At 46.2% G+C, this 27,521-nt stretch overlaps 1 protein-coding gene across 13 annotated transcripts; it reads left to right on the plus strand.

Moving 5' to 3' along the window:
- The first annotated feature begins 335 nt into the window (after window positions 1-335).
- Window positions 336-24,813, plus strand: ZNF384 (zinc finger protein 384). 13 transcript variants are annotated; one of them, XM_030804886.1, is made up of 13 exons: window positions 1,506-1,582; window positions 1,790-1,851; window positions 2,719-2,778; window positions 11,757-11,827; window positions 12,099-12,336; window positions 12,572-12,619; window positions 12,822-13,155; window positions 14,026-14,118; window positions 17,853-18,077; window positions 18,761-18,943; window positions 20,463-20,541; window positions 22,105-22,263; window positions 23,168-24,813. In XM_030804886.1, the coding sequence occupies exons 4-13, from the start codon at window positions 11,762-11,764 to the stop codon at window positions 23,579-23,581; spliced, it is 1,839 nt and encodes a 612-aa protein (XP_030660746.1). In that variant the 5' UTR covers window positions 1,506-1,582; window positions 1,790-1,851; window positions 2,719-2,778; window positions 11,757-11,761; the 3' UTR covers window positions 23,582-24,813. The 13 variants fall into 13 exon arrangements, with proteins under 13 accessions (XP_012357811.2, XP_030660743.1, XP_030660741.1 ...); XM_012502357.2 differs by lacking the exon at window positions 1,790-1,851 and having other exon boundaries at window positions 336-1,582; XM_030804889.1 differs by lacking the exons at window positions 1,506-1,582; window positions 1,790-1,851 and adding an exon at window positions 2,007-2,492.
- Window positions 24,814-27,521: the final 2,708 nt, after the last annotated feature.

A 27,521-nucleotide genomic window follows, 5' to 3' on the forward strand; every position in this document is an offset into this window, starting at 1 on the left:
TTATAATTATTTCTGTTAAAGTTATTTTTTGTTGGGCGTGGTGGCTCACGCCTGTAATCCCAGCACTTTGGGAGGCCGAGACAGGTGGATCAGTTGAGGTCAGGAGTTCGAGACCAGCCTGGCCAACATGGTGAAACCCAGACTCCACTAAAGATACAAAAAAGTAGCCGGGTGTGGTGGCGGGCGACTGTCATCCCAGCTGCTCAGGAGGCTGAGGCAGGAGAATCGCTTGAACCCGGGAGGCAGAGGTTGCAGTGAGCCGAGATGGCCCCAATGCACTCCAGCCTGGGCAACAGGGTGACACTCTGTCTTAAAAAAAAAAAAAAAAAGATTATTTTTCTCAGCAAGAGGCTCTTACCGTTAGTAGGAGCGACCTCGGTTCTGCTTAGAGCTGAGCCCAGGGGGATTCTGGCCAGGTCGGGGTGCACGCTTGTAACAGCATTCACTTGTTCAAACAACATATCCAGCGTTTACTATATGCTCAGCAAAGCAACGTATTTCCTTCCATGAGGAGCTGACAATCTTGCTGGGGAATCACATGTATGAAATAGTTAAAATATCAATAAAAGGTACGTATTAAATGCTATGGGAATTCAGAGGGACCATTACAGGTTGGAGCAATCAGGCAAGGCTTCCTAAAAGGGTTCATATTAGGTGTTCATAATGAATTATAGTTCATTTATACAACAAGAGTTTACAGACCACTTAACTGCCAGGATATGAGGATACAGCAACTAACAATTCAGTCCTCGCTGTCCTGTAGCCAATATTTTAGTGGGGAGAGGTGGACAGCAAACAATAAATCAGGCAGTAATAAATGCTACATTTAAAAGTAAAGCAGAGTAAGGGGATAGATATGTGGGTATGGGCAACAAGAAAAGACCAAAGTAAAGAAAGTAAGGGGTGTGTCAGAGAGAGATTTTGATGGCTGGGAGAGGTTCTAACTGGACCTAAGTAGGGACCTCAGAAAAACAAGGACACGTCCTAGTCCTTTCCCGCATATACAAAGCATTGAGACATTCTTGGGGGTATCGGAAAAAATAATGGTAATTTCCTACATCAGCTTATTCAACACCCAGAGGGAAGAGAAACGGGGTCCCAGCATCTGAAGAACCCACACCTCCTCTCCTACCTTGATGGATAATTCATGAACCTGTCGCATTTCCACCCCCCCACCTTCCCCAGATGTCCCTTCCGGAAGCGCAGGGCCGCAGTCCTCCGGTTTCAGCTTTTGCTCTTAGCGGAACCCGCCTTCACTTCCGCTATAGCGTCACATCCCCTCTACCCAGTCGCTGGGCAGAAGTTACTTCCGCCCCGAGTTATCGTAACTTCTGCCCTGAATATCTCGTAGCGCTAGCGGCGCCGGATGTGTTCCAGCCACTCCCGGAAGTGACTCGGCTTTTGCACGCCCCTCTTTCTCCATTAGCGGCCCCCCCTACATTGCTATTTCCCTCCCTCCCCCCTTTTCGTTTCCGGCGCTCCCGCCTTCTCTCCGCAGAGCTCTTCTCTGTTGGGGGGGGGAGGGAGGGGGGCGTGGAGGAACTGGGGTTCGCGGGAGCACGAGCTGCAGCACCACTTCCGGGTGAGTGCAAGGGGAGGGCGGCAGGGAGGGGGGCCACCCACTGCCTCGCGCCCCCGCCCTGCGGGTGTCTCGCGCGCGTTCCGTGCGTGTGAGTGTGTGGGTCTGTCTCGCGCCAGCAGTGCGTGCCCGCGCGCTGCGCCTCGCGCTTTCTCCCCTCCCTCGCCCCTTCCTGGTCCTCCCACCCCACTCGGCTCCCTCCTTTCCCAGCAAACGCCGCCCCTCCGGCGCTCTGGCTCAGGCTCTGGCGCCGCCGCAGCCGTCGCCGCCCGGTGAGTCTCGCGCCGGTACAGCCGGCGCGCGCCAAGCTCCCTGCTCCTCCCTCCTCCCCTTTTCCTTGGGCAGGCAAGGAAGGGGGGGTCCACGATGTGACTGTGTGTGTGTCCGTCCCGGAACCGGAAGTGGTTGTGGAGGAGCGGGCGATGGGGAGGAATGGGGGGGTTTAGGGGGCGGGTGCCTGTCTGGTGGGTGGCAGAGTTCAGCTCCCTGGAGGGGAAGGAGGGACGTCCCAAGGAAGGGTCTTTGAGAAAGGGGTAGGGGACGACATCAGGAGAAGGCTCCCAGGAACTGTCTCAGGGGAGCGAAGGTTTTGAGGGGACAGCTGGGGTCTCCAGTAGATAGACCACGGTGCAGGCTGAGGGAGGTACTTCTTGGCACAAGGCCTTGGGTAGGCAGGGGGCGAAGTCCTCGAAGAAGTAGGGGGAAGGCTAGAGGAAGTGGCTGGGCCTGAACTGGCACTGTGCCTGACACAAGGGCTTGTGCATCCCCCAGCCCTCAGCTTTGCCTTCTGAAGCCACTACTCAGGGCAGAGACCCTCCTCCTCCATCTCTTCTGTTCTCTGACCCCTGGTTACCTGTGGCCTGGGAAAGAGCAAGGACCAGTCTCTGAGCCTAGGAGTGGAACCCAAACGCTGGTGATAGAGTTCGTCTTAGTTTCTGGGAATTGGATTTATTTCCCTCGTATCCACGTAGAGGGTGGCACTAGACTCCTGTTATTATATCCACCCATCTTGGGATTGCTGGTTGGGGGGTCTGCCTGCCTTCCAGACTGACTGCTGACAAATAATTCCTGAGGTTCTCCACAGTCCTCTGGTGGCTGCACCCTGCCTGGCCCCTGTAACCTAGACAATTTGTTTACAGAAAGTTCAGGAGCCCTGGAAAGAAGAAGGAATAAGACGGCAGGAGGAAGAGAGAGAGAGGGTAAGATAATTTTGGGGTTAATGGCATTTCTGGTTTTGGGGGAGAAAGGGTCACAACCAAATGGGGCGTGTATGTGTGTTTCACAATGTGATAGAATACTTAAAGTAATAGCAATTGTAATGCTGAGATTGTTGTGGGAGAGAAATCAGTTTTTTCTGTTATCTCTTGAGGGTCAGGAAGTTTCTGTGTAAAAAGTTGACGCTATCCCCCATCACTTTCCATTCCTACTAATGCTCATCAGGAATGAAACATGAAATGCTCAGGTGAAGCCACTGAATAGTGTTGCCTTGTGTCCAAAGGAGAAATTTTTATTCTTCTTTGGGACACAAAGACCCTAAATGCCAATATAGTCCTTATGGAATTGCTTTCCTGTGTCTGGAACAAGCAGGGCTGAGTATAGAATGGAGTTCCAAATAGTCCAGTGGAGTGTTAGAAGTGGGTCTGTGGAGTGATTAGAATCTGTGACACAGGGTTGTTTGAATTTGGTGTGGCAAGATGAAATTTTCAGGGAAAAAAAAAAACTGCTTCATGGGTAGTTTGGAGTGAAGTGGATAAAACTCTATGGAGTAGACTCCAGAAGTAGGTCTGGAAGAGTTTTGGGTAGCCTGAAAATGACAGTGAGTGGACCTAAAGAGTTTGAGTTCAGAACTTATGATCCCAGAGGTATCTTTTAAAAACCAGTTCCAGGTTGGTTTATAAAATGCCCTGTGGGTTTCTGAGCCAAGTTGATTAAATATTGGGTACATATCTCTTTTTCTCCAGTCTTATTTATTTATTTTGGCCTCACATTCCCTGGATCCATCATTTATAGTGGAACAGACAGGGCAAGGAGAACCACCGTGCCGTCCCTCCCACAGGTTGCAGGGTTAAGTGGTCCGGTGGTGCCCAGGCTAGAAGCTGTTGGCCCAGGTTGCCAGCTGTGTGGTGGTAGCAGTCCTGTTTAGTCTGTTTGTGTATGGTGTGATGATGTTTCCCAGTAATATTGGGGTGCATTTGTTCTGAGTTACTTATACTTGGAAGAGTTTATGGATAGTGGCAGGAAACACACATCCTACTGGGATGGCCCTTCTTGAATGTCTTTAGACCCTGAGAGAAAGAAATTTTGTTTCCTTATTGAGAAAAAAAAAACTTTCTCTGTGTTTCTTCATTTCAAGTCTTGAGCTAAGGTAACCTTTCTGCAGTTGTGTGTTTTGGAATGGTTTCTCAATAGTGTCTAAGTTCTTTCTGTAGTTGAATTCAAGTTGATTGTTTTTTTCCATCTTTTTCTTGTCGATGCTACTTGTAGATGATTTCTAAACTGGAGGCTATAGATTTGTTACTTTTGGGTAGTTCCTTTGTAATTATGTAGTCCTTGTGTAATTTTCACTAATTGTCGCTAATAGTCCTCATCTTGTGGAAGTATTTCTGTAACTCTTCCTTTCAGGAGCACTTGGGGCATTTCATTCTTTCTCTTTTTTGTGCTGCCTGTATCCCATCACCATATGCCTTACAAACTTATTATACAGGCCTCATCCTCTTCCATTCTCCATCCTAATAGAAACCTAGTAAAATGGTTAATTCATCCACTTAAATAGTTAAGAGTCATCCACTGATATAGGACCTAGAATTAGAATTCACAAGTCTTGGCTGGGCGCGGTGGCTTACACCTGTAATCTCAGCACTTTGGGAGGCTGAGGAGAGCGGATCACCTGAGGTCAAGAGTTCGAGACCAGCCTGGCCAACATAGCAAAATCCCATCTCTACTAGAAATACAAAAATTAGCCAGGTGTGTTGGCAAGTGCCTGTAATCCCAGCTACTTGGGAGGCTGAGGCAGAACAATTGCTTGAACCCAGGAGGTGGAGGTTGCAGTGAGCTGAGATTGCGCCACTACACTCCAGGCTGGGCAACAAAATGAGACTCCGTCTCAAAAAAAAAGAATTCAGAAGTCTTGATTCCCAAGGCCATTCTCTAGCTATTGAACTTGATGAGTGTATTTCATGGTTTTCTAAGGGTTGGTTGTGTTAAGGGAATGCTGTTTTCTTGGGAAAAGAAAATCATGCTTTATTTGAAAAAACAACAGTAAAAAACAATTAGTGGGTTCTGGGAAAGAGATGGTGGTCTTCACCATATCTGCCAAAAACACCTGCTGGAGGCCATGTCATCCTTATCCCTGGATGTTTGGTAGCATTATGGGAGGATGTGGTCAGATAGACAAAGCTCTGGTCCAAGAGTTCAAGTCCTACCGTGTTTCATGACTATTATTAATACTTGATAGTGTCTTTCTTCTTTATCTCCTGAGGGCTTCTGAGATTTCTTTTGAGATTGGAGAAGGAATATGTAGTTCCTTGTGTCTCTTGAGAGAAAATTACTCTCCAACTTAATTATAGTAAACCTGCCTTCTTTTTTTTTTTTTTTTTTTTTGAGACTGAGTCTCGCTCTGTCGCCCAGGCTGGAGTGCAATGGTGTGATCTCCGCTCACTGCAACCTCCACTCCACCTCCCAGGTTCAGGCAATTCTCCTGTCTCAGCCTCCTGAGTAGTTGGGATTACAGGCGCATGCCACCACGCCCGGCTAATTTTTTGTATTTTAGTAGAGACGGGATTTCACCATGTTGCCCAGGCTGGTCTTGAACTCCTAAGCTCAGGCAGTCCACCTGCCTCGGCCTCTCAAAATGCTAGGATTACAGGCGTGAACCACTTCGCCCAGCAGTAAACCTCACTTCTTATTAACAGAACGGTTGAGGTTTGGTGCAATAGTAAAGTTGATATGAGAACCCAGATTTTCAGCCTGCCAGCATTTTTCTTTCCACCAAATTATATCTTTCCTTCTCTTTTGTTTTTTCTTTTCTTTCTCTTTCTTTTTCTTTTTCTTTTTTTCCTTTTTTTTTTTTCTTTTTGAGACAGGGTCTCACTCTTTTGGCCAGACTGGAGTGCAGTGGCGTGATAATGGCTGACTGCAGCCTCGACCTCCTGGGCTCAAGCGATCCTCCTGCCTCAGCCTCCCAAGTAACTGGGACTACAGGTGTGAGCCACCATGCCTGGCTACTGTTTTAATTTTTTGTAGAGACGTTTTAATTTTTTGTAGATACAGGGTCTCCTTATTTTGCCCAGACTGTTCTTGAATTCCTGGGCTCAAGTGATTCTCTTACTTTGGCCTCCCAAAATACTTTCTTTAAATATATTGGCATAATCATTAAAATTGGCACTGTCTGTGTAGACATGAGTTTTCTGTGTAACATCAGTGGGCTGCTTTGGGTGATGAGAATGTTGATATGTGCCTGATTGAATGTTGGGATGATTTGGAGAAATTTCCTCCACGAAAGATAGAGTAAGCGGTAAAACAGACAGTAAGCAGATATTTGAGTGATCTGGCACCAGAATGCGCTTTTACACAACTCTAGGGGGCGCCATTTACATTGTATTCTAGCAGTAGTTTTGATTCTTAACTCTCCATTGATCTCATTTCAGGAGTACAGAGATTGAGTCAGCCTCATCAGTAGCACAGTGGCATAGCATTTCTCAGGTGTCATTTTGCTGGTAAAGGTTGCTTCTAGTTGGATGAGCAGTTCTCTTTTGGGCTGACCTATTTATCGGAAGCTGGTAATGCACATGTATTGTCTTGTCTTGTCCTTGGACCAGCTGTGGTTCTCTTAAGAACCACAGCAGAGCAATAAACTAGGCATCCAAGTAAGTGGAGGGGCTTTTTATTTATTTTCCTTTGTAAAGTCTGGCCTCTTTATTCAGGCTCTGTCATCCTAAAGTAAGTTATCTTAGTAGCTACGTGAGGTTTCACAGAATAAAGAATATGACCTTGAACTGCATGTCATTTTGCTGTTATCAGAAACTTCAATTTTGAAAACATTTTTTGAGAACTAGCTGGAAAATACATAGTTCATTCCTGGAAATATTCTAAATTTTATTTCCTGGATCAAGCCTTAACATCAGAAAGTGTGTACTACAGTTATATGGTTTTGGTTCCTTGTAGAACCCCTTTCCTTAACTTGCTTTTTGGTGCCTGGATTCACATTCCTGCTTTGCTATTTACTGTTGGACTCTGTGCCTCCAGTTTCCTCATTTCAAATGGGAATTACAGTACCTACCTCATTGTTGCAGGGACTAAATGATGTGGTAGTTGTAAAGTGCTTAGATTACCTTGAACACAATAAGTCTTTAATAAGTTTTAATGATAATGATAGTGGGGATATTGTCCACCCTTTTTTTTTTTTTTTTTTTTTTTTGAGACGGATTCTCGCTCTGTTGCCCAGGCTCAAGTGCAGTGGTGCGATCTTGGCGCACTGCAACCTCCACCTTCCAGGTTCAGGTGATTCTCCTTTCTCAGCATCCTGAGTAGCTGGGACTACAGGCGTGCACCACCATGCCTGGCTAATATTTGTATTTTCAGTAGAGACGAGGTTTCACCATATTGGCCAGACTGGTCTTGAACTCCTGACCTCGTGATCCACCCACCTTGGCCTCCTAAAGTGCTGGGATTACAGGCATGAGCCACCGTGCTCAGCCTCCTCCTTCCTATGTTTTCACATCCATAGTGCATCTCCTTCCTTGATTCTTTTTTTTGAGACAGGGTCTTGCTCTGCCACCCAGGCTAGACTGTGGTGGTGCAATCTCGACTTACTGCACTCAGGTGATTCTCCTGCCTCAGCCTCCCAAGTAGCTGGGACTACAGGTGTGTGCCACCACACCTTGCTAATTTTTTTTTTTTTTTTTTTTTTGAGACGGAGTCTTGCTCTGTCACCCAGGCACCCAGGCTGGAGTGCAGTGGCGCGATCTCAGCTCACTGCAAGCTCCGCCTCCTGGGTTCACGCCATTCTCCTGCCTCAGCCTCTCCGAGTAGCTGGGACTACAGGCGCCCGCCACCACGCCCGGCTAGTTTTTTGTATTTTTAGTAGAGACGGGGTTTCACCGTGGTCTTGATCTCCTGACCTCATGATCCGCCCGCCTCAGCCTCCCAAAGTGCTGGGATTACAAGCGTGAGCCACCGCGCCCAGCCACACCTTGCTAATTTTTGTATTTTTATTAGAGATGGGGTTTTGCCGTGTTGGCCAGGCTGATCTTGAACTCTTGAGCTCAAGTGACCCACCGACCTCGCCCTCCCAAAGTGTTAGGATTACAGGCATGAGCCACCACAGCCAGCCAACTTCCTTGATTCTTTGGGGGAAAATTATACATTGGCCCTTTCTTTCGTTTATTCTCCCTCCTAATTATTATTTTTAATCTTTTTTTTTTTTTTTTTTTGAGACAGAGTCTTGCTCTGTTGCCCAGGCTGCAGTGCAGTGGTTAGATCTCGGCTCGCTGCAACCTCTGCCTCCCGGGTTCAAGCAATTCTCCTGCCTCAGCCTCCTGAGTAGCTGAGATTACAGGCATGTGCCATCATGCCTGGCTAATTTTTGTATTTTTAGTAGAGATGGGGTTTCACCATGTTGACCAGTCTGGTCTCGAAGTCCTGACCTCAAGTGATCCACCTGCCTCAGCCTCCCAAAGTGCTGGAATTACAGGCATGAGCCACCGCACCCATTCTCTCCATCCTGATTCTCTACTTAATTCCCACCATTTATCACCACTCTTATCTCTTGTCTGTTTCATTTCTTTCCACTAGAAGGTTAGACAGGGATTGTGGATTAAGACTGGAAGCCCTAGCATTGTATGCAAAATCTATATGTAGGTAGTGTACCGTTGTTCAATTCAGTAAATATGTAATTGTGTCTTTGATGATAAAGTCATATGTTGGGGATATTTATAAGATACAGATGTAAAAGATGTGATTGCTCCTTCCCAAAAAGTTTGCCAAGATTGAATTCTCTTAAACTGTGATCTGATTGTATCTTGATTCTGTTGCCTGAAGAGAACGTGAGACTCCCATCTTTGCTTCGTTTTGTTTTTTGTTTGTTTTTGAGACAAGGTTTCTCTCTGTTACCCAGGCTGGGGTGCAGTCTCTACTGACTGCAGCCTCTGCCTCTTGGGCTTAAATGATTCTACTGCCTTAACCTCCCAAGTAGCTGAGATTACGTGCACCTGCCACCATGCCTGGCTAATGTTTGTATTTTTTGTAGAGATAGGGTTTCACCATGTTGCCTGTGCTGGTGGACTCACGCAATCTGTCCACCTCAGCCTCCCGAAGCGCTGGGATTACAGACGTGAGCCACCACAACTTGCATGTTTTTTTTTTTTTTTTTTTTTTTTTTTTGGAGATGGTGTCTTGCCCTGTTACCCAGGTTGGAGTACAGTAGTGTGTTCATAGCTCACTGCAGTCTTGAACTCCTGGGCTCAAGCAGTTTTCCCACCTCAGCCTTCCAAATACCTAGGATTATGGGTATGCACGACCACACTCGCCTCTTTTTTTTTTTTTCTTTTTTCAATTTTGTTTTAGAGACACGGTCTCAAATATATTGCTCAGCCTGGTCTCAAACTCCAGACCTCAAGTGATCCTCCTACCTAGGCCTCCCAAAGTGTTGAGATTACAAGCATGAGCCACCACACCCAGCCATAAGACCCCTTTGTAAAGCTGTGGCTGGAAGGACCAAGTTAGTACCTGTATCAGAGACTGATTAGTTTTATTGTGTTTTATAACTCAGAAAACAGAATTGATGTATACTTGATCTTTGGTCATTTAATAGTGAGCCTACTTATATGAAGCTGTTGTAGTCACAGATTTGGTACATTCCACCCTCGCTACTTTTAAAAAAGGCTGAAATTCAGTTTTTCTCTTCATAGATTTTATGAAAATTGGGGGTGCTGTTTAATAGAACAAAAAAAGTGATGTTTTCTATAAAAGGATAAGGAACAGTGTTATGTTAGAGTGATTTTCAGCTTCAGCTCCTTTGTTGAAGATCCTTCCCTGTTTCCTTAGTACTTAAAACTGAGTTCTGTGCCCAGCCTACCCTTTAGCTCTCAGTATCTTAGTGTTTGCCTCCAGTGTATCCTCAGTGGGTCTAACTTTCCTGTCACGGGTCTTCCCCACCTGAACCTTGGTTGTGCTTTGCTCAGAGTAGCAGCCTGGTAATACTGTTTATTTATGTATTTTTTTTGTTTCTCATTTCCCCATTTCACCAGTCTCACACTCTCTTATTTGCCTTTTGTGGGGCTCTATCTTTGCTGGTCCAGGATTTTGGGAAGCTACTCTTGACCAACATACTGCCAATTAAACCTTGCTAGAAGTGATCAGAATGTGAAACTGGGTGGTGGGATGCCTGTGTTCTGTACCCATCTGTTATTTGTTGGCATAATTCGAAGGGGTTACTTTTCTTCTTGTTTCTCAGAAAGATTTTTTTTTTTTTTTGAGATGGCGTTTCACTCTTGTTGCCCAGGCAATGGCGCAATCTTGGCTCACTGCAACCTTCGCCTCCTGGGTTCAAGCAATTCTCTTGCCTCAGCCTCCCAAGTAGCTGGGATTACAGGCGCGCACCACCATGCCCTGGCTAATTTTTTGTACTTTTAGTAGAGATGGGGTTTCACCATGTTGGCCAGGCTGGTCTCGAACTCCTGACCTCAGGGGATCCACCTGTCTTGACCTCCCAAAGTGCTAGGATTACAGGCGTGAGCTACCATGCCCAGCCGGAAGCACAGTTTTTGAGAAATACAAAGCAGGAGTCTGGCACTGTGTGTGTATTCTGGCCCACTATTATGCCTATTCTGAATCCCTTTGGAAACCTGGGATACTACTAGTGCCAGAACACTTTTTAAAACTAGTAATGCCTTGATTCTCACTGCTCAGCACGGCATGTGTGGTACCCAATGTGGCACCATGGATGTTCTTAGACCTTGGTGGGATTGGTGGGGTGTGGTCTTCAGATAGTAGTTGGTACTCAAAATATGTTTTGATTCTGATTTTTTTTTTTTTTTTTTTTTTTGAGACGGAATTTCCCTCTTGTTCCCCAGGCTGGAGTGCAGTGGCGCAATCTCAGCTTACTGAAACCTCTGCCTCCCGGTTCAAGCAATTCTCCTGCCTCAGCCTCCCAAATAGCTGGGATCACAGGCATGTGCCACCATGCCCAGCTAATTTTGTATTTTTAGTAGAGATGGGGTTTCACCATGTTGGTCAGCCTGGTCTTGAACTTCTGAGGTCAAATGATCCACCTGCCTCAGCCTCCCAAAGTGCTGGGATTACAGGTGTGAACCACCACGCCCAGTCTTCATTTTTTAATTTTCGTAGTCGTATTGTGTTCTGGCCTGGAACCTTCTCAAACTACACAGAACTGTAGACATATTGGTTGGAACTCTTGAAATTTTTATTGGCTGGGCACGGTGGTTCACGCCTGTAATCCCAGCACTTTGGGAGACCAAGGTGGGCTGATCCCTTGAGCCTAGGAGTTCAAGACCAGCCTGGGCAACATGGAAAAACCCTGTCTCTACTTGAAAAAAAAAAAAGAAAAAAGAAATTAGTCTAGCATAGTGGCACACGGCCTGTAGTCCCAGCTCCCTGGGAGGCTGAGCCTGGAAGATTGAGGCTACAGTGAGCTATGATTGTGCCACTACAGTGTAGCCTGGGTGACAGAGTAAGACCTTGTCTCAAAAACAGAAAAAAAATAAAATTTTTATTTCAAGGAATATAGTTTTGAAGAATAAGAGAAAGAGGAATCATGATAGGTACTGGTACCTGGCCGTTTTCAAGTCAGTCAGTGATTTGTTTTTTGTGACCTTAGCTACATCATCTCCCCTCTCGTGACCTCAGTTTCTTTTTGCCAGCAAAAGAAAGTAATACCAGTTTTTCTTTAGGGGGCATGAATAACATTGTGTGAGTAAATGTGATACGTGTAAGTTCTTTCACAGTCATTAAGTAGGATAGCCTCTGTTGGACGGGGATACAGTGACAAGAGGCTCTGACCAAGGGAGTAATGTGCTAGACACTAAGGTCTTGACTGCCAGTCCCCAGCCATGTGATCAGGTGCCAGACGAGACCAGGAACTCTTCAGTTCCCCTTCTCCATTGCTTAGCTTTTTCAGAGTAATTCCTGAGTGTGATGTGTTCTCTCATTTTTTCTTCAGGTAGAATGGAAGAATCTCACTTCAATTCTAACCCGTACTTCTGGCCTTCTATCCCCACAGTCTCAGGTCAGGTAAGTGGTGTTGCTTTCTTGCTCTCTCCAACTCTCAGTAGTAAGTTGTGTTGCTGTGGAGACTGAAAGTACACCACATGCTGTTTTACTGGGTCCCCCACCCCTGAGAATTATCCAGTGTTTCTGCCTTGGCTTCTCTGTAGAAGGCCGGAGGCATGAAGTGCTCATCCCTGATCCCTAAGGAGGACAGACACTGAAGTGTGCTCACGAGCAAGCAGAATCAGCCTCTCAGGCTGAAGAGGGTGCTCCCTTCCCCTTCCTTTTCTCTTAGATTGAGAACACAATGTTCATCAACAAGATGAAGGATCAACTGTTGCCAGAGAAGGGCTGTGGTCTAGCTCCACCTCACTACCCCACCTTGCTGACAGTGCCTGCCTCAGTGTCCCTGCCCTCAGGCATCAGTATGGACACAGAGTCCAAGTCAGACCAGCTGACCCCACACAGCCAAGCGTCCGTTACCCAGAATATCACAGTGGTCCCTGTGCCGTCTACAGGACTGATGACTGCTGGTGAGCAACTCTGCTCTTCTCCAATCTGAGGTGTTGATCTTCCATGATCAGTACCCCAGGCTGGAGGGCTCCAAGGACATGGGGAGTGGGATATGTGTTTGATTATTCAATCAAATTTTTATTAAGTGCCTACTGTGTGCCTAGCAATGTGCTAGGCATTGTGGGGGATACAAAGAAGTAGAAGATGCGGTCCCTGCCTTTGAGGAGGTGACATTCTTTCCTTCTCTGAATCAAGGAGTCTCCTGTTCTCAGAGGTGGAGAAGAGAAGGGAGTCAATCAAGGGGTAAATCTCACTGTTACCAGGGGGGTGGGGACAAGGGTTAGGAGACCATTATTTTTCTACAGGGTTTGGGGTTTCCTGTGTACTCTGGGTTGGGTCGGCGGGGGGGTGAGGGGTTAATTATACAGTGATCTGGGGGAAATGAAATAGGATTAGGATCAGGACTGAACAACATGACGCCATCTCCTTTTTCTCCCAATCCTAGGTCCGGGTTTGGTAATCACGTCCCCCTCAGGCTCTCTTGTGACCACAGCATCATCAGCTCAGACCTTCCCCATTTCGGCTCCCATGATTGTCTCAGCTCTTCCCCCTGGCTCACAAGCCCTGCAGGTTGTCCCTGACCTCTCCAAGAAGGTAGCATCAACCCTAACCGAGGAAGGAGGCGGAGGTGGTGGTGGAGGTGGCAGTGTGGCTCCTAAGCCACCCCGGGGCCGGAAGAAGAAGCGGATGCTGGAATCAGGGCTGCCCGAGATGAATGACCCTTATGTCCTCTCCCCTGAGGATGATGATGACCATCAGAAAGACGGCAAGACCTACAGGTAAGACTCAGAGCCAGGGGCAGGATGGGGCGAGGATCCCTGGCTTGGTGATTCTCCCTCTACCCTCATTGTGTTCTGCCCCAGTCAGGCGCTACATTCTGACAGCTTCCCAGCTCTGAGCCACTTGCATGTCAGGTGTCCCATCATAGGATAGGAGGCAGAGCTGCTAGCATCTTGTTAGGATGCAGAGACCCATTTCACCCTTTCCTTTTTTTAACCCTGGTTTTGGGGATCGTTAACACTGACTTATTTTTTAGTAACAAAGTAGAATTTCTCTCTTGTAATAAGGCTTTATGCTGGGTTTGAGACTCTTGGCTGCAGCTCCTTTTTGCTTTCTACATGTTCCATTCCTATTTTTCTAAGAAACCTTTCTGGTAAGCACCTAACCTATGTGCCATCCACCAGTTCCTGGGTCATGTTTGAACACTGAGCCTGCCTTACCCTGCATGGTTGGGATGATGGGAGGGGCCTTCATAAGAAGAAGGTAGGAGGAATAGGATGCCTCCCCCTTTGGAATATATACTTAAAGAATGACTTTGCTCACTTTCTAATTTATGAAAGTCATTTTGATTCTCCACTTCCTTTAAGTTCTCCTTTACCAAAAAGCATTATATGCATATTTGCATGTGATACTCTACAAAAATAATTACATAAGTAAACTCCCTGCCCTTCGAAAGTTGAACATCTTTTAATCCCTTTGAGAACTGTCACGTGCCCTAGTGGGTTTGGGGAGTTTGGTAGCACTGTATAGAGTGGGATAACTACTGTCACAGCTTTAATATAGACAGGGGCAGATGTGCATGGCTGGGAGTCTGGGTCTGTCCTTAGTTCCTTAGTGTACCCAGATGGGCAATGTTGTTCCCATTTTAGGAGCGAAGGGAACTGCGGCACAGGAAATGGACAGAGCCTTGGGCTCATGGATTCAGTTCCCGGCTCCACCACGAATTTGCTGTGTGACCCTGGGCAAGTCCTTTTCCCCTCTCTGGGCCTCAGTTTCCTCATCTGTAAAATGGGGATAATTCTGTTTATGCCTCCCATTTGTTGGGAGTATATATCAGATAAGATTTGAAATGTTGGCAACTTCAAAAGAAGGTTAAGAAATAGTTATTTAGCATTTATTTTTATTTGTGTTGTATAGTTCTGCCGTGGAGAGTAGCCTACAGAGTGTTTAAACCGCTCTTTATAAGTGAAAATGAGAGGAGTGTTGCTATGCAGAATTGAGCACTGCAGAATTCCAGCTCATAATCCAAAAGTTCACTGCAGCTTTATTATTACAGGTGTACCCCACTTTATACAATAAAAGTGTTCCTGGAAAATGTTTCCATCATATCATATTATAAAGGTACCTGACAAGTTTGATTCATTTAAAGGCATTCTCTTATATATCAGTTCATAAAATTAAAATCTCTTTTAAATTATCGTATAGAAATCTGGATTCTTATGTGTTCGTTTAAAGTGAGGCCATTGTGACGTGGAGATACATCTATACACAATTTGTAGAAGTAGTGGAAGGATCCTTTAACATCCTGTAGAGCCCTTCTAATGGATCAGGGTCCTCTCATTCTGCCCTTGCTTCACTGTGACCCACATTAAAGCTATCTCTGGACTTTCCAAACTGTATATGTTAAAAGAAATGTGAATATACAGTTGGAAGAAAGCCTCATAGGGCTTTTCACACATTCAGTATTTTTGGAATTCCTGAATGACCATCCACCCAGGTGACTACAAAGAACTTTGAAATTGAAGGGAGACTTATTGTATCCTAGGTAAACAGAATTTCTTCAGAAACTCAGAACTCTTGACATTCCAAAGAATTTTTTTTTTTTTTTTTTTTTTTTTTGAGATGGAGTCTTGCTCTGTCGCCCAGGCTGGAGTGCAGTGGCACAATCTCAACTCACTCTAACTTCCGCCACCCAGGTTCAAGCGATTCTCATGCCTCAGCCTCCTGAGTAGCTGGGACTACAGGTGCGCCACCACGCCCAGCTAATTCTTTTGTATTTTTAGTAGAGACAGGGTTTCACTACGTTGGCCAGGCTGGTCTCGAACTCCTGACCTCAGGTGATCTGCCTGCCTTGGCCTCCCAGAGTGCTGGGATTACAGGTGTGAGCCACTGTGCCCGGCAAAAGAAATCTTTTTATCACAGTGAATTTCTGTTTTGATGCATGTGTGGGTCAGCCATACCCTCTTCAGTGGTCAGTAGCATTGGACTGGGTATTGGGGCAGTTGGGTTCTGTTACTCTGGGCAAGTCAACATATCTCCCACTCTTTGTTCCCATATGTAAAATGGGAAGATCAGCCATGCCTTCATCTGTCTTGTAGAAATGTTTTGAGGCAAAGTCAGAATATTTGAAATTGTTTTGAACATTTTAGGAAAAATGGATGATAATTCAAAGTGGCCATTGTAATCATTATAACCAAGGCCATTGCATTGCATGCTTCCAAGGGAACCCATTCGCATTGTGTTGGATGTGAATGGTGCCCCTGGAGGAAGGCACCCCGTGATATGGATGCTGGCTTTTCTATCCCCTGCTGACTGCCACAACTCTACAAAACTAAATTTCTTTCCAACCACCCAGTACCTTGCATTAGAGGACTCTCTTATTTGACTTCATAGAATTTTCAAGTTGGAAATATTTTAATGATCTCCTTGGTCAGTCCCTTCCTGGCAGATGATTCCAGCCTCTGCTTGAATACCTCTGGTGTTAGGAATCTTAAAGTAGGCTGGCATCATGGCTTCGTAGTGAGTAACTGCCCTTTGGCAAATTCCTTACTTTCTGAGTCTTTGTGTTCCCTTCTGTAAAACATGGATAAGACTTGCCAGGTTGTGAGGAGTAGAAACAATGTGTCTGAAGTGTCTAACCTAGTGCCTGGCACTGTCAGACATAACAACAAATGGCAACTATTATCATTGTGGTCATCATCATTATTATACCTAGTGTTTTCTGAGATTGCTCATTCCCTTGCCAGCACATTATAAATGAATTAAAGTTTTGCAAGTTCTCTTATTGGAAACTTTGACTAAGTGGGTTATTATTATTTTTTAAAATTAACCTTAATGTTAAGGGCAGAATTGTGTATTGAACACCCTCACACACAAATTGACGAGATTTTATTTGGGTTAAAATAAATATGTTCTACCTGTCTGAGAAATTGTAGCATCAAGGGAAATTAGTTTGCAACTTTAGTACAGTTGCCCTTCAAGTGACAATGTGTCCAGCTTCTAACCTCAGTCTTAATGAAATATTTACTAGCATGAGCTCGTACATCAGCACTAAGGCTTAAGATGAATGCAGTTTTATTACTGGAGAACACTTGGCTTACCTTTGACTGTCCTAGGCGTTTGCTGGCCCTTCTGGGGGCAACAATTTATCTCTCCATTTTACAGACCAGAAAATTGAGGTCTATTAATGAGCAAGTTTGTAACTGAACCCTGAGTAGAACCCAGGCATCCCGATTCCCACTGGCTGTGTCCTTTGGATTATGCTCACTATAAACAGAGTCTCCCCCTCTCTCCTGCAATGATTGGACATCTCAGACAACCGCCAGGGATCAATAAGCTGGTAACTAAAACATTCTCCTGAGATGAAAAAAATGCAGAAATCATCATCCCACACCATCTGAAGCCTGTCTTAAGGAGATAAGTTAGGGAGAACCCAAAGAAGAGGGACTTGTGCTAATTGCCTGGCTTCCAGGCCATTGCCTTTTCTACTAGCTCCCATTTTATACTGGTGAATTGTTTACAAAAATGAAAGATAGGTTTTACTCAGTAAAGTCTGAATAGTTGTGGCTTAACTTGCTCAGAGGCCTCCTTATTGGTATTTGGTGGACAATACCAGAGTGGAAAGGATTACCAACTTGGGATGAGTGAAAGTACGATCAGGTGCTACTGATGTCAACCCAGAGTGCTGACACTGGCTCCGTGTGCTAGGGAAGAGGAAAGGTTTAGCATGGAAGATAGGTGTTTTGTAAACATTTTTCTCCCAAATGCTTGAGGGATGGCACCTTCCCCTAGCAGCTATGTTGGTCATTGCAAAAGTGGTTTTCACTTGATTATCAAGGGGCTGTGGGCAAGGGGTGGGTAGATGATGGATGCAACATCAGATAAGAGGGTGGAGAGCAGACATACATAGTTTGAAAAAGCCCCTCCAAATAATTCTGATACTTCCTCACCCCCGTCCCTCTAGGAATCGCTGCCAAAAAGGAAGTAGGGGAAAATCTGAGGGAAGAAAATTATCTGCGGAGACAGGAGAGGATCTAGTTAGTTGTTCCTCATTATCATCTAGGGGTCTTGAGGAATACAGAGGCATGTACTTCACACATACGAACATTAGAGAAAGGAATTCCTTAAATGTTTGAAATCAAGCTGTAGGCAGAAGGCAAACAAGTTAACTGATATTCCTGGCCCACTGAAATTCACATCTGCCCAGAGTTCATACTGTTTTTCTGTTTTATCTGGTTGAAATACATTTTTGCACATCGAGGCAGTCCAGTCATTCTGCAAACATTTATTGAATATTTATAATGTGCTGGGCACCATGTTAGAAGCTTAGGCCATAAAGATGAATACATAGAGCTCTACTCTCAAGTTGGAGTAGGAGAGAGCTCAGATAGGTGGGCATCTATTGGAAGTAGAGGGGAGGGTTCAGCCACACCTTCTTGATGGGATGGGTTCTAACCATTGCCCTCACTTGGCTCAGGTGCCGGATGTGCTCACTGACATTCTACTCCAAGTCGGAGATGCAGATCCACTCCAAGTCACACACCGAGACCAAGCCCCACAAGTGCCCACATTGCTCCAAGACCTTCGCCAACAGCTCCTACCTGGCCCAGCACATCCGTATACACTCAGGGGCTAAGCCCTACAGTTGTAACTTCTGTGAGAAATCCTTCCGCCAGCTCTCCCACCTTCAGCAGCACACCCGGTAAGGCTGCTCTTGGTTTACCCCACCACCTGGCCATGAACCCTAAGACCAAGTTGCCTGCACCTACTCCTCTCTCCACATGTGTTTTTTTTTCCCTTTCACCTTTGCCCATTGGTAGTCTCAACCTCCTATTACTGTCTGTGGAAATTATATATCCTAGCTATTTGGGGGGCCTTGAAAATGGTGGTCTCCAATTCCAAAGTCTGGAACAATTTTTGTGGTTTCTCTCTGTGTCTGTGTTTGGAAATCTTCTGCAGAGCAGGCCCGCTTTTACTATATGCTTCAGTTCAGAGCCAAGGTGTGCATTCAACGTCAGGTCCATGGGGAACAGGCGGTATTGGTCTTTGTTCAAATTACTATTTGGAAGCAGGGTATCTGTGGTGAGTGTGTTAACCTTAGGAAAAAGCGGAGGGTTGATGAGATTGACTACTTTAAGGTTACCAGGAGCCATGGGTTGCAGCTCTTCATCATCTCACTGCCATTCTAGCCACCGACTTACGATCAGCAACAACCTAGATCTGGGTGTCCTCTTCATTTGCCTATCCAGGCTGGAGTGTTTTTGGGAGGAGGGAGGAAGGGGGTGCTCTCATCCGTCAAGCAACATCATTTCACCCAGCAGAGAGCTGAGCCCCTGGTGTCGAACTGCTTCCTCCTCCCCCCTTCCCTCCTCTCCTCTCCGGCAGGATCCACTCCAAGATGCACACGGAGACCATCAAGCCCCACAAGTGCCCGCACTGCTCCAAGACCTTCGCCAACACCTCCTACCTGGCCCAGCACCTCCGTATCCACTCGGGGGCCAAGCCCTACAACTGTTCCTACTGCCAGAAGGCCTTCCGCCAGCTCTCCCACCTCCAGCAGCACACACGGTAAGGGAGAGTGGCGGGCTACTGACCCCGCCCCGCTGGCATGCCCTCCCCACCCCCGCCCCGGACACACACAACAACCCGCATGCGGGGGGCGGGGGAGAGACCTGGCTGGAGGAGAGACCTGGCTGGCATCTGGGAGAAGGAAGACCAAACAACATTGGAGATTCAAGTGGACACAGAGCTTCTCTGGGGCAAGAGCTACGTCAGGGAGCTGCAGTGACTATATGATATTCACTGATCCATGGGAGACAGACACGTACCTGGAGTGGAAACAACTTTTCTCTAATTTTCCTCCCTGAAAATACTCATGTACCCATCTTGGAAGATTTGCCCCTTGATGCCAAAGCAGAGGCATTTGAGTGGAGAAGACCATACCTCTAGCCCTTGGGGCACCAATTATGAACAGGAAATAAAATCAGACATTAGCTGGGCACCAGCCTGGTGACACCCACAGCAACAAGCAAAGCTCTGAGGGATGCCAAGAGTAGAGGACAAAAGAAAACGTGTACTAAATGTTCAGAGAGAATCAGCAAACAGAAAATGAAAAAGCTCATGCTTCATAAAGATGCCCAGTGTTTATCCCGTGAATCTGGAGTGACTAGGAAGAAGTGAACCTGCCAATTAGAAGAAGTGATGATCTCCTTCGGTGCTATCTCAAGTTGACCTGGAGTCCAGACTTACAGGCCATAGACCGTCTCACCCAGCTTCTTGTGGATGTGATGATCTCAGCTTAAAGTGATCAGACATCTTGCTTTGAGAAGAGGAGGAGTCAGGCTTTCCTCACAAATAAGAGACACGTCCTGTGATGTTTTTGAGATTTTATACCAGAGGTCCAGAAAAGCACCTAGTCATAGATAAGGTTCTGAAAGGTTGCTGATGAGGAGTGGGTGTCACTGCACCCTCAAGTCCTTGGCTCATCTTAGCAGAGGGCCCTGTGGTGTTGGGGAAAGAGGTCACATTGGTACTAAACTAGGCATTTCCTGCCATTAGGGGGCTGGGCTGCAAAAAGCACTTAGTTTTCATGAGTTTCCATTAATATCACTACTACTCTCCACAATCTGTAACTCTGCTTTTCTTTGTTACCGTAACATTCTCTGGAAGTGATGCTCAAGCCTGAGGGGACTGTTTCTGGCTATAAGGTGGGGCCAAGGAAGATGCGTTGTGCTTTTCTTTTTCCTTGCCATTGTGTTTATGTTATGTTCTTGAATGTTCGTTAGGACAGTTACTGTAGGAGCTGGCATGTATGCCAAATTGTGGGCTGCCTGTCCCTTGGGTACCAAGTCCTCAGTCTCTCCTCCCCCAGCAGAGAGGAGCCTCAGCTTGAGCTGAGTGATGCAGGCATTGACCAGAAGCAAAGCATCAGTACCTGATCCACATCAGAGAGGAAGGCTGGTGCCTCTTGGAGGCCCATCTGATGTGCCTCCTTAGGAGAGCAGGATTGGCCCAGAGAAGATTTGTTGAGCCAGTTCCTAAATGGCCTTGCTGACATTCTTTCCCTTTCTTCTCTTATCCTGTGCAGAATCCACACTGGTGATAGACCATACAAATGTGCACACCCAGGCTGTGAGAAAGCCTTCACACAACTCTCCAATCTGCAGGTAAATGTTCCACCCTCCACACAAGACCTTGAGTCTGAGACTTGGGGCCATTTGAATAGTAGTGGTTCTCAAACGTTTTCAGGACTCCTTTACACTCAAAAATTATTGAGGGACCCAAAGAGTTTTTGTTTATGTGGGTAAGAGCTATCTACATAGACGTTGTAAAACTGAAAAACCTGAAAAATATTTATAATAGTAATCTGTTTAGAAAGAACAAAAATAAACCCATTGTGTGTTAACATAAATAACATATTCCAAGACCCTCCAAAAGCAACTGAGTGAGAAGAATGGCATTATTATACATTTTTGCAGGTGTCTATTTTTTATTTTTGGGACAGGACCTTGCTCTGTCACCCAGGCTGAGTGCAGTGGTGTGACCATGGCCCACTGCAGCCTCCGCCTCCCGTTCTCAAGTGATCCTCCCACCTCAGCCTCCCAAGTAGCTGGGATTATAGGCATGCACCACCACACCTGGCTGTTTTTTTAATTTTTGTAGAGATGGGGTCTTGCTATCTTGCCTAGGCTGGTCTCGAACTCCTGGACACAGGCCATCCTCCCGCCTTAGCCTCCCCAAAGTGCTGGGATTGCTGGCATGAGTCACTGCACCTGGCACAGGGGTCTCTAATGTCTTAAGCTAGAAGATGAGTAGATTCTCAGATCTGCTGTATCTGGCCTATTGTGTTAATCACACATCATGTAACCTCTGTAAAGGTTACATGTAAAACATAAGGCACAATGAAACCACTTGAAATTTTGAGGGAAACAAGATTTCAGTTAGGTTTTTCGTCTTTGTGTGTGTGTGTGTGTGTGTGTGTGTGCGCGCATGTGTGTATGAGACAGAGGCTCGTTGTGTCACCTAGGCTGGAGTGCAGTGGTGTGATTTCAGCTTACTGCAACTTCCACTTCCCGGGTTCAAGAGAGACAAAGGCAAACATTGTTTTATTATTTTGAAAAGATTTGGCTGGGCGTGGTGGCTCACACCTGTAATCTCAGCACTTTGGGAGGCTGAGGCGGGTGGATCACCTGAGCTCAGGAGTTTGAGACAAGCCTGGCCAACACAATGAAACCTCGTCTCTACTAAAAATACAAAAAAAATTAGCCAGGCCTGGTGGCATGTGCATGTAGTCCCAGCTACTTGCAGGCTGAGGCAGGAGAATCGCTTGAACCCGGGAAGTGGAGGTTGCAATGAGCCAAGATTATGCCACTACACTCCAACCTGAGCGACAGAGTGAGACTCCATCTAAAAAAAAAAAAAAGTTTTGACCCTGTGGGCCCCCTGCGAAGGTCTTAGTGTTCCCTAAAGATTCCCATGCCTCACTTGAAGAACCACTGGACTGGTGAGACGGGCATAAGCTGTCTTGGGATCCTGGTATGTGCTACATGAGGTATGCTTCCACCCTTAGCCTGTAGCTTCTTAAGTTTCATTTGAAACAATTTCTACTTTCTTCAGATGGAGAGAGAAGCTGGGAGGCCTGACATCTACCTTTTTGCTTTCCATCAAGGTCAAGGGGGCAGGAGGGAAGAGTACAATGTATTCATTCTGGTTTCTCCCAATTTTCTCAGTCCCACAGACGGCAACACAACAAAGATAAACCCTTCAAGTGCCACAACTGTCATCGGGCATACACGGATGCAGCCTCACTAGAGGTGCACCTGTCTACGCACACAGTGAAGCATGCCAAGGTGTACACCTGCACTATCTGCAGTCGGGCATACACATCAGTGAGTGCTCCGTTTCTTCTCTTTCCTTCCTCATAGTCCTCTAAGAGTACAGTCCACTTCACCCCATTTTCTGGGTAGAGATCTGTTGCAGCGAATACCCTGCCTCCCTAGCTCCAACTTAGCAGAACAGGTGAATATTCAGAAATTAATTAGACCCATAGCTGAGGAATTTAGGGGATGCCTGATCCCCTAATCCTGTAGAGATTGATAAGCCGTAATTCTTCATTTTACTTAAACATAAGGCAAAATAAAGCCACTTGAAATTTTGAGGGGAGCCAGATTTCAGTTAGGCATTTTCTTTTTTCTTTTGTTTTTTTGAGACACAGTCTCGCCCTGTCACCCAGGCTGGAGTGCAGTGGTGTGATCTCGGCTCACTGCAACCTCCACCGTCTGGGTTCAAGCGATTCTCCTGCCTCAGCCTCCCAAGTAGCTGGGATTACAGGTGCATGTCGCCATGCCCAGCAACTTCTTGTATTTTTAGTAGAGACAGGGTTTCACCATGTTGCCCAGGCTGGTCTCAAACTCCTGACCTCAAGTGATCCACCTGCCTCAGCCTCCCAAAGTGCTGGGATTACAGGTGTGAGCCACCACACCTGGCCCAGTTAGATATTTTCCATGAGACTCCAGAAAAGGTTGTAAAGTTGTTTCATTCAGGGGTCTTTCAAAAAAATAGCAGCTCATTCCTTTGCCAGTTGAATGTTCAGTGACTTCTCAAGGTTCCCCCTTTTTTTTTCTCAGTAGTGAGCCACTGAAAGTGCTACTTGAGTTTTGCTCAGTCTTGGCTCCAGAAAACCAGTGTAAAGCTTACTCTGCTTACAGCAGAATCAGAGCCTGGGGTGCTAGTTACAAGTAATCTCTTTTCCTTCCTCTTTATCCCTCAACTTCTTTTTACCATCTCCCTCAGGAAACATACCTTATGAAACATATGCGCAAACACAACCCTCCTGATCTTCAGCAACAAGTGCAGGCAGCAGCAGCGGCGGCAGCAGTGGCCCAGGCTCAGGCCCAGGCTCAGGCCCAGGCTCAGGCCCAGGCTCAAGCTCAAGCCCAGGCTCAGGCTCAGGCTCAAGCCCAGGCCCAGGCCCAAGCCTCCCAGGCATCACAGCAGCAACAGCAGCAGCAGCAGCAACAGCCACCACCACACTTCCAGTCTCCTGGGGCAGCCCCCCAGGGTGGGGGTGGTGGGGACAGCAATCCCAACCCTCCACCCCAGTGTTCCTTTGACCTGACCCCCTATAAGACGGCGGAACATCATAAGGACATCTGCCTCACTGTCACCACCAGCACCATCCAGGTGGAGCACCTGGCCAGCTCTTAGAGATCCGTGCTGCCACCCACTGGGAAGAGGAAGAAGTAGTCCTGGTTTCTTCTTTCTCCAACTCCTCTTAGTGGGAAAAGTCGTTTTCTTCCTTGACAGGCCTTGGCTCCATCTCCTTGGGCCTCAGTCACAGCTTTCCTTCACAGGATACCATCCTTTTTCTGAACTCTTCTTCAAAAGGAACATCAGCCCTCCTGATTGCAAAGGAATACTGAGCTGATGGTGTCATCCAGCAGCCTCCCCTCCCAAGCAAAGCTTGTAAAATTGGGGGTTGGTGCTCAAGGGAAGGATTTGCTATGACCTCATAGAAACTTGTCCAGTGTGGTCACTTACCCTATCCTTACCCTCCTTATCCTCAAAGTTTGGGCTGATGTAAGACTAGAGGCTGGCCCTCCCAGATAACAGAGAAGAGGGAGCCCCAGATGCAACCAGCCTCTTGTTCTATTCTTGCCTGCAAAAGAACAGAGGTTTCCCAAATGCCTGAGTCCCTGAGAGCCATTTCTTCCCCTACATCGTCTCATTTCACTTCCTATTGACTGCTGGTAGAAGGAGATTTGGGGTAGGGGCTAGACCTCCTTTTATTTGAAGGGGGCGAGGGCTGAGATGTGGTCCCCAAGGGGCCAGAAATTCCCAAGTTGGTCACAGGTGGCTGAGAAGTGTGGGTTATGGTTTTACGGATTTCCTTGGAGCCTCTCTCCTCTGCCTACAAAGACCCTATACTCTCAGTCTCCCCAACCCACCCGCCAAGGAGCTGTGGGAGGCTTTGTGTTATCTGTGAAACTCCGAAACAGGGGTGTTGCGGAGAAGGGAGAGTTCAAGGCAAACACAAGGACTGGACTTAGCTCCCTAGGTGCCACGGTCAGATGCCGGACACGGATTTATATATAAATATATATATATAAATATATTATACCCACTCATCACGGCCATCTTTGTTGTAACCATCTATGTGTTTATAAATGCATTATCTCAGAATTTTCATATTTGATGTTTATTTTTGTCCTTTTTTTCCCTCTTTCCACCCCTGTCCTCTAGCCACAGCATTTTTCGTCTTTTTTTTTTTTTTTTTAATCATGGCAGATTTCAGAGGAAAGGAAATTAAAAAAAAAAAAAAAATCAGGAAACCAGTTGTTATAAAGCAATTTAAAAATGAAGAAAAAAAGAAAAAAACTTATGTACAAACCAAGGGGTGTTTTTAGAACATTGTATAGAAATAAATTCATGTAAAAGGATCAGAGGCAGTGGAGCTACTGATGTGAGCGAGCATGCGGAAAAGGTATTTGGGGAGATGTCCAAGAACAGTACTGAGGATTTATACCAGAGTGTGTGTGATGAGCAAGTGCTTGTGTGGTGATGCCCCATTTGTGCAATTCTCCAGTCATGGAAGGGTACAGTTTCATGATGTCTCCAGTGAAATCCTGGTTTATGAGGACTTCTACATACACATTCTGTCATGGGGATTGCATTGCCTAAATATGTGAGAGCAAGGCTTTGGTTATGTGTTAACAAAACAGCTAAGCTCCCTATGGAAGAAAAATGGAAGCCTCTTGAAAGGACCTACACTCCTGCCTGAGTCTGTGGAACGGGCTTGCAGTTGGCAATATGTATACATATGTATGCTTATTACCTTGTGGAATCATAACTGGTTAAGGGATGCAAGATTGATTTATGCAGGAGAGCTGTAGTACTGTGGAGCAGAATGTGGTCATGAAACCTGGACTTCAGCCCTTTGCCTACCATCAACCAGTGTTGGCCAGGGTGCTTCTTCAACTGTTAGTGAAGGGATTGGAATAGATAACTCTGAAGATACCTTTTTTGAGAATTAAGAAACTTGCTTTAAGGCTTGGTGGAGTGGCTCACGCCTGTAATCCCAGCGTTTTGGGAGGGCGAGGCAGGCAGACCACTTGAGGTCAGGAGTTCAAGACCAGCCTGGCCAACATGGTGAAACCCCATCTCTACCAAAAATACAAAAATTGATGGCCGTGCGCGGTGGCTCACGCCTGTAATCCCAGCATTTTGGGAGGCCGAGACAGGCAAATCACGAGGTCAGGAGCTTGAGACCAGCCTGGCCAGTATGGTGAAACCCCGTCTCTACTGAAAATACAAAAAATAAGCTGGGCATAGTGGTGGGCGCCTGCAATACCAGCTACTCAGGAGGCTGAGGCAGGAGAATCTTTTGAACCCAGGAGGCAGAGGTTGCAGTGAGCCAAGATCGTGCCGTGGCACTCCAGCCTGGGCGACAGTGAGACTCTGTCTCAAAAAAATAAAAATACAAGAATTAGCCAGGTGTGGTGGCATGCACTTGTAGTCCCAGCTACAGGCTGAGGCAGAAGAATGACTTGAACCTGGGAGGCGGAGGTTGCAGTGATCCGAGATTGCACAACTGCACTCCAGCCTGGGCCACAGAGCAAGATTCTGTGTGGAAAAAAAAGAAAACCTTGCTTTAAGCACCGAAAAAGTTGTGAAAGTTGTGACCAAGCTCCCACATCCTGAGAACTGGTGGTTCTCTGGGACTGCTGGCCAATCGTACTTGTTACCTAGTTGGGCTGGGATAAATAAAGCCCACTTAATTTAGTGCTAGATATCCTGTGTGGGCACCTAAGATGGTGTCTCAATTTGTTGTGTAATACCAATGAATGTATCACATATGACCAAATATGCCAGTGTTTCTTAGCTCCCTGAATATTTACTGCTTTTTCCTCCCACTCTCACCAATTCTTGAAAAGGCCCTAATGGCCCTAACTTCATCATCAGTATTAGAAGTAGAATCTACTCTCTTTATGGATACACTCAAACTCACTTATTGCAACAACCCTATGAGGTAGTTAGTATTCTCATTGTATAGTAAAACAGGCACAGAGATCAAGTTACCGAAAAGCATGACTTGTAATTAGAGCACAATTTCCTGGATTCTATTGCTGTATCTTACTACCTGCACACTAGTAAACCTGGGGTTTACGGGCTACAGATCCTCTCAGCTCTGATACCCCCACCACTCTACAGCCCCTGACCCCCTCCTCCAGCCTGCTCTTACTGTCCAGATAATGTTTCAAATATATCCCTGCATCCATTTCGAAGCAAAACAAAACTTCCAATCTGCCCCGAGTTGGAAGTTCCTCTTCTTCACATATTTGGTAGAAATTATATAGCTGAAAGTCTCTTTAAAAACTTGCCATAAGACATTGGTAATTCTTATGAAGGATGTGTGAGGGTATGAAAGATGTGAGGGGTGGCAGCTATCTTTAAGATACTATCTTACTAACACCACTATTAGGTTATGGGCTTTGAGTTCTGTTTGCCTAGTGTGTTGGCAGCTTCTCATGCCCTTGACTGCTTTCCATTCTGATGAAAACCATAGAAATCACTCTACCATAGCTGACTAGAGTGATGGCTAGCAACTAACTAGCCAACTAGCCCAGTAGTGATACTGCTCCATCCCTCAATCCCTTCAGAATTATGATGCTAACATCACATATAAACAAAAGGAAAACAAAAACATGAGATTTCCCCCTTAGAGAGTAGCAAGAGGGGCCAGGCATAGTGGCTCACGCCTGTAATCCCAGCACTTTGAGAGGCTGAGGTGGGCAGATCACCTGAGGTCGGGAGTTCGAGACCAGCCTCACCAACATGGAGAAACCCCATCTCTACTAAAAATACAAAATCAGCCTGGTGTGATGGTGCATACCTGTAATCCCAGCTACACAGGAGGCTGAGACAGGAGAATCACTTGAACCCGGGAGGTGGAAGTTGCGGTGAGCCATGATCACGCCATCGCACTCCAGCCTGGGCAATAAGAGTGAAAATTCTGTCTCAAAAAAAAAAAAAAAGCAAGAGGGCAAGGCAGGAAGTAATATTTTATATGTGAAAGTGTATTCTAGTGTAACGTACAGGAGCTCTGAGAAAAGATGTGCAGAATTATAGCTTTATTGTGAGTCATTCT

The sequence above is a fragment of the Nomascus leucogenys genome, chromosome 23, assembly GCF_006542625.1.
Source record: "Nomascus leucogenys isolate Asia chromosome 23, Asia_NLE_v1, whole genome shotgun sequence".
Lineage (NCBI taxonomy): Eukaryota > Metazoa > Chordata > Mammalia > Primates > Hylobatidae > Nomascus > Nomascus leucogenys.

Excerpts from the sequence above, each read along its gene's own strand:
- ZNF384 (XM_012502357.2), top strand. The coding sequence starts at position 1,186 with ATGTCCCTTCCGGAAGCGCAGGGCCGCAGTCCTCCGGTTTCAGCTTTT. Across the intron at positions 14,119-17,852 it reads AATTTGCTGTGTGACCCTGG|GTGCCGGATGTGCTCACTGA; the intron begins GCAAGTCCTTTT and ends CACTTGGCTCAG. Across the intron at positions 18,944-20,462 it reads CACCTCCAGCAGCACACACG|AATCCACACTGGTGATAGAC; the intron begins GTAAGGGAGAGT and ends TATCCTGTGCAG.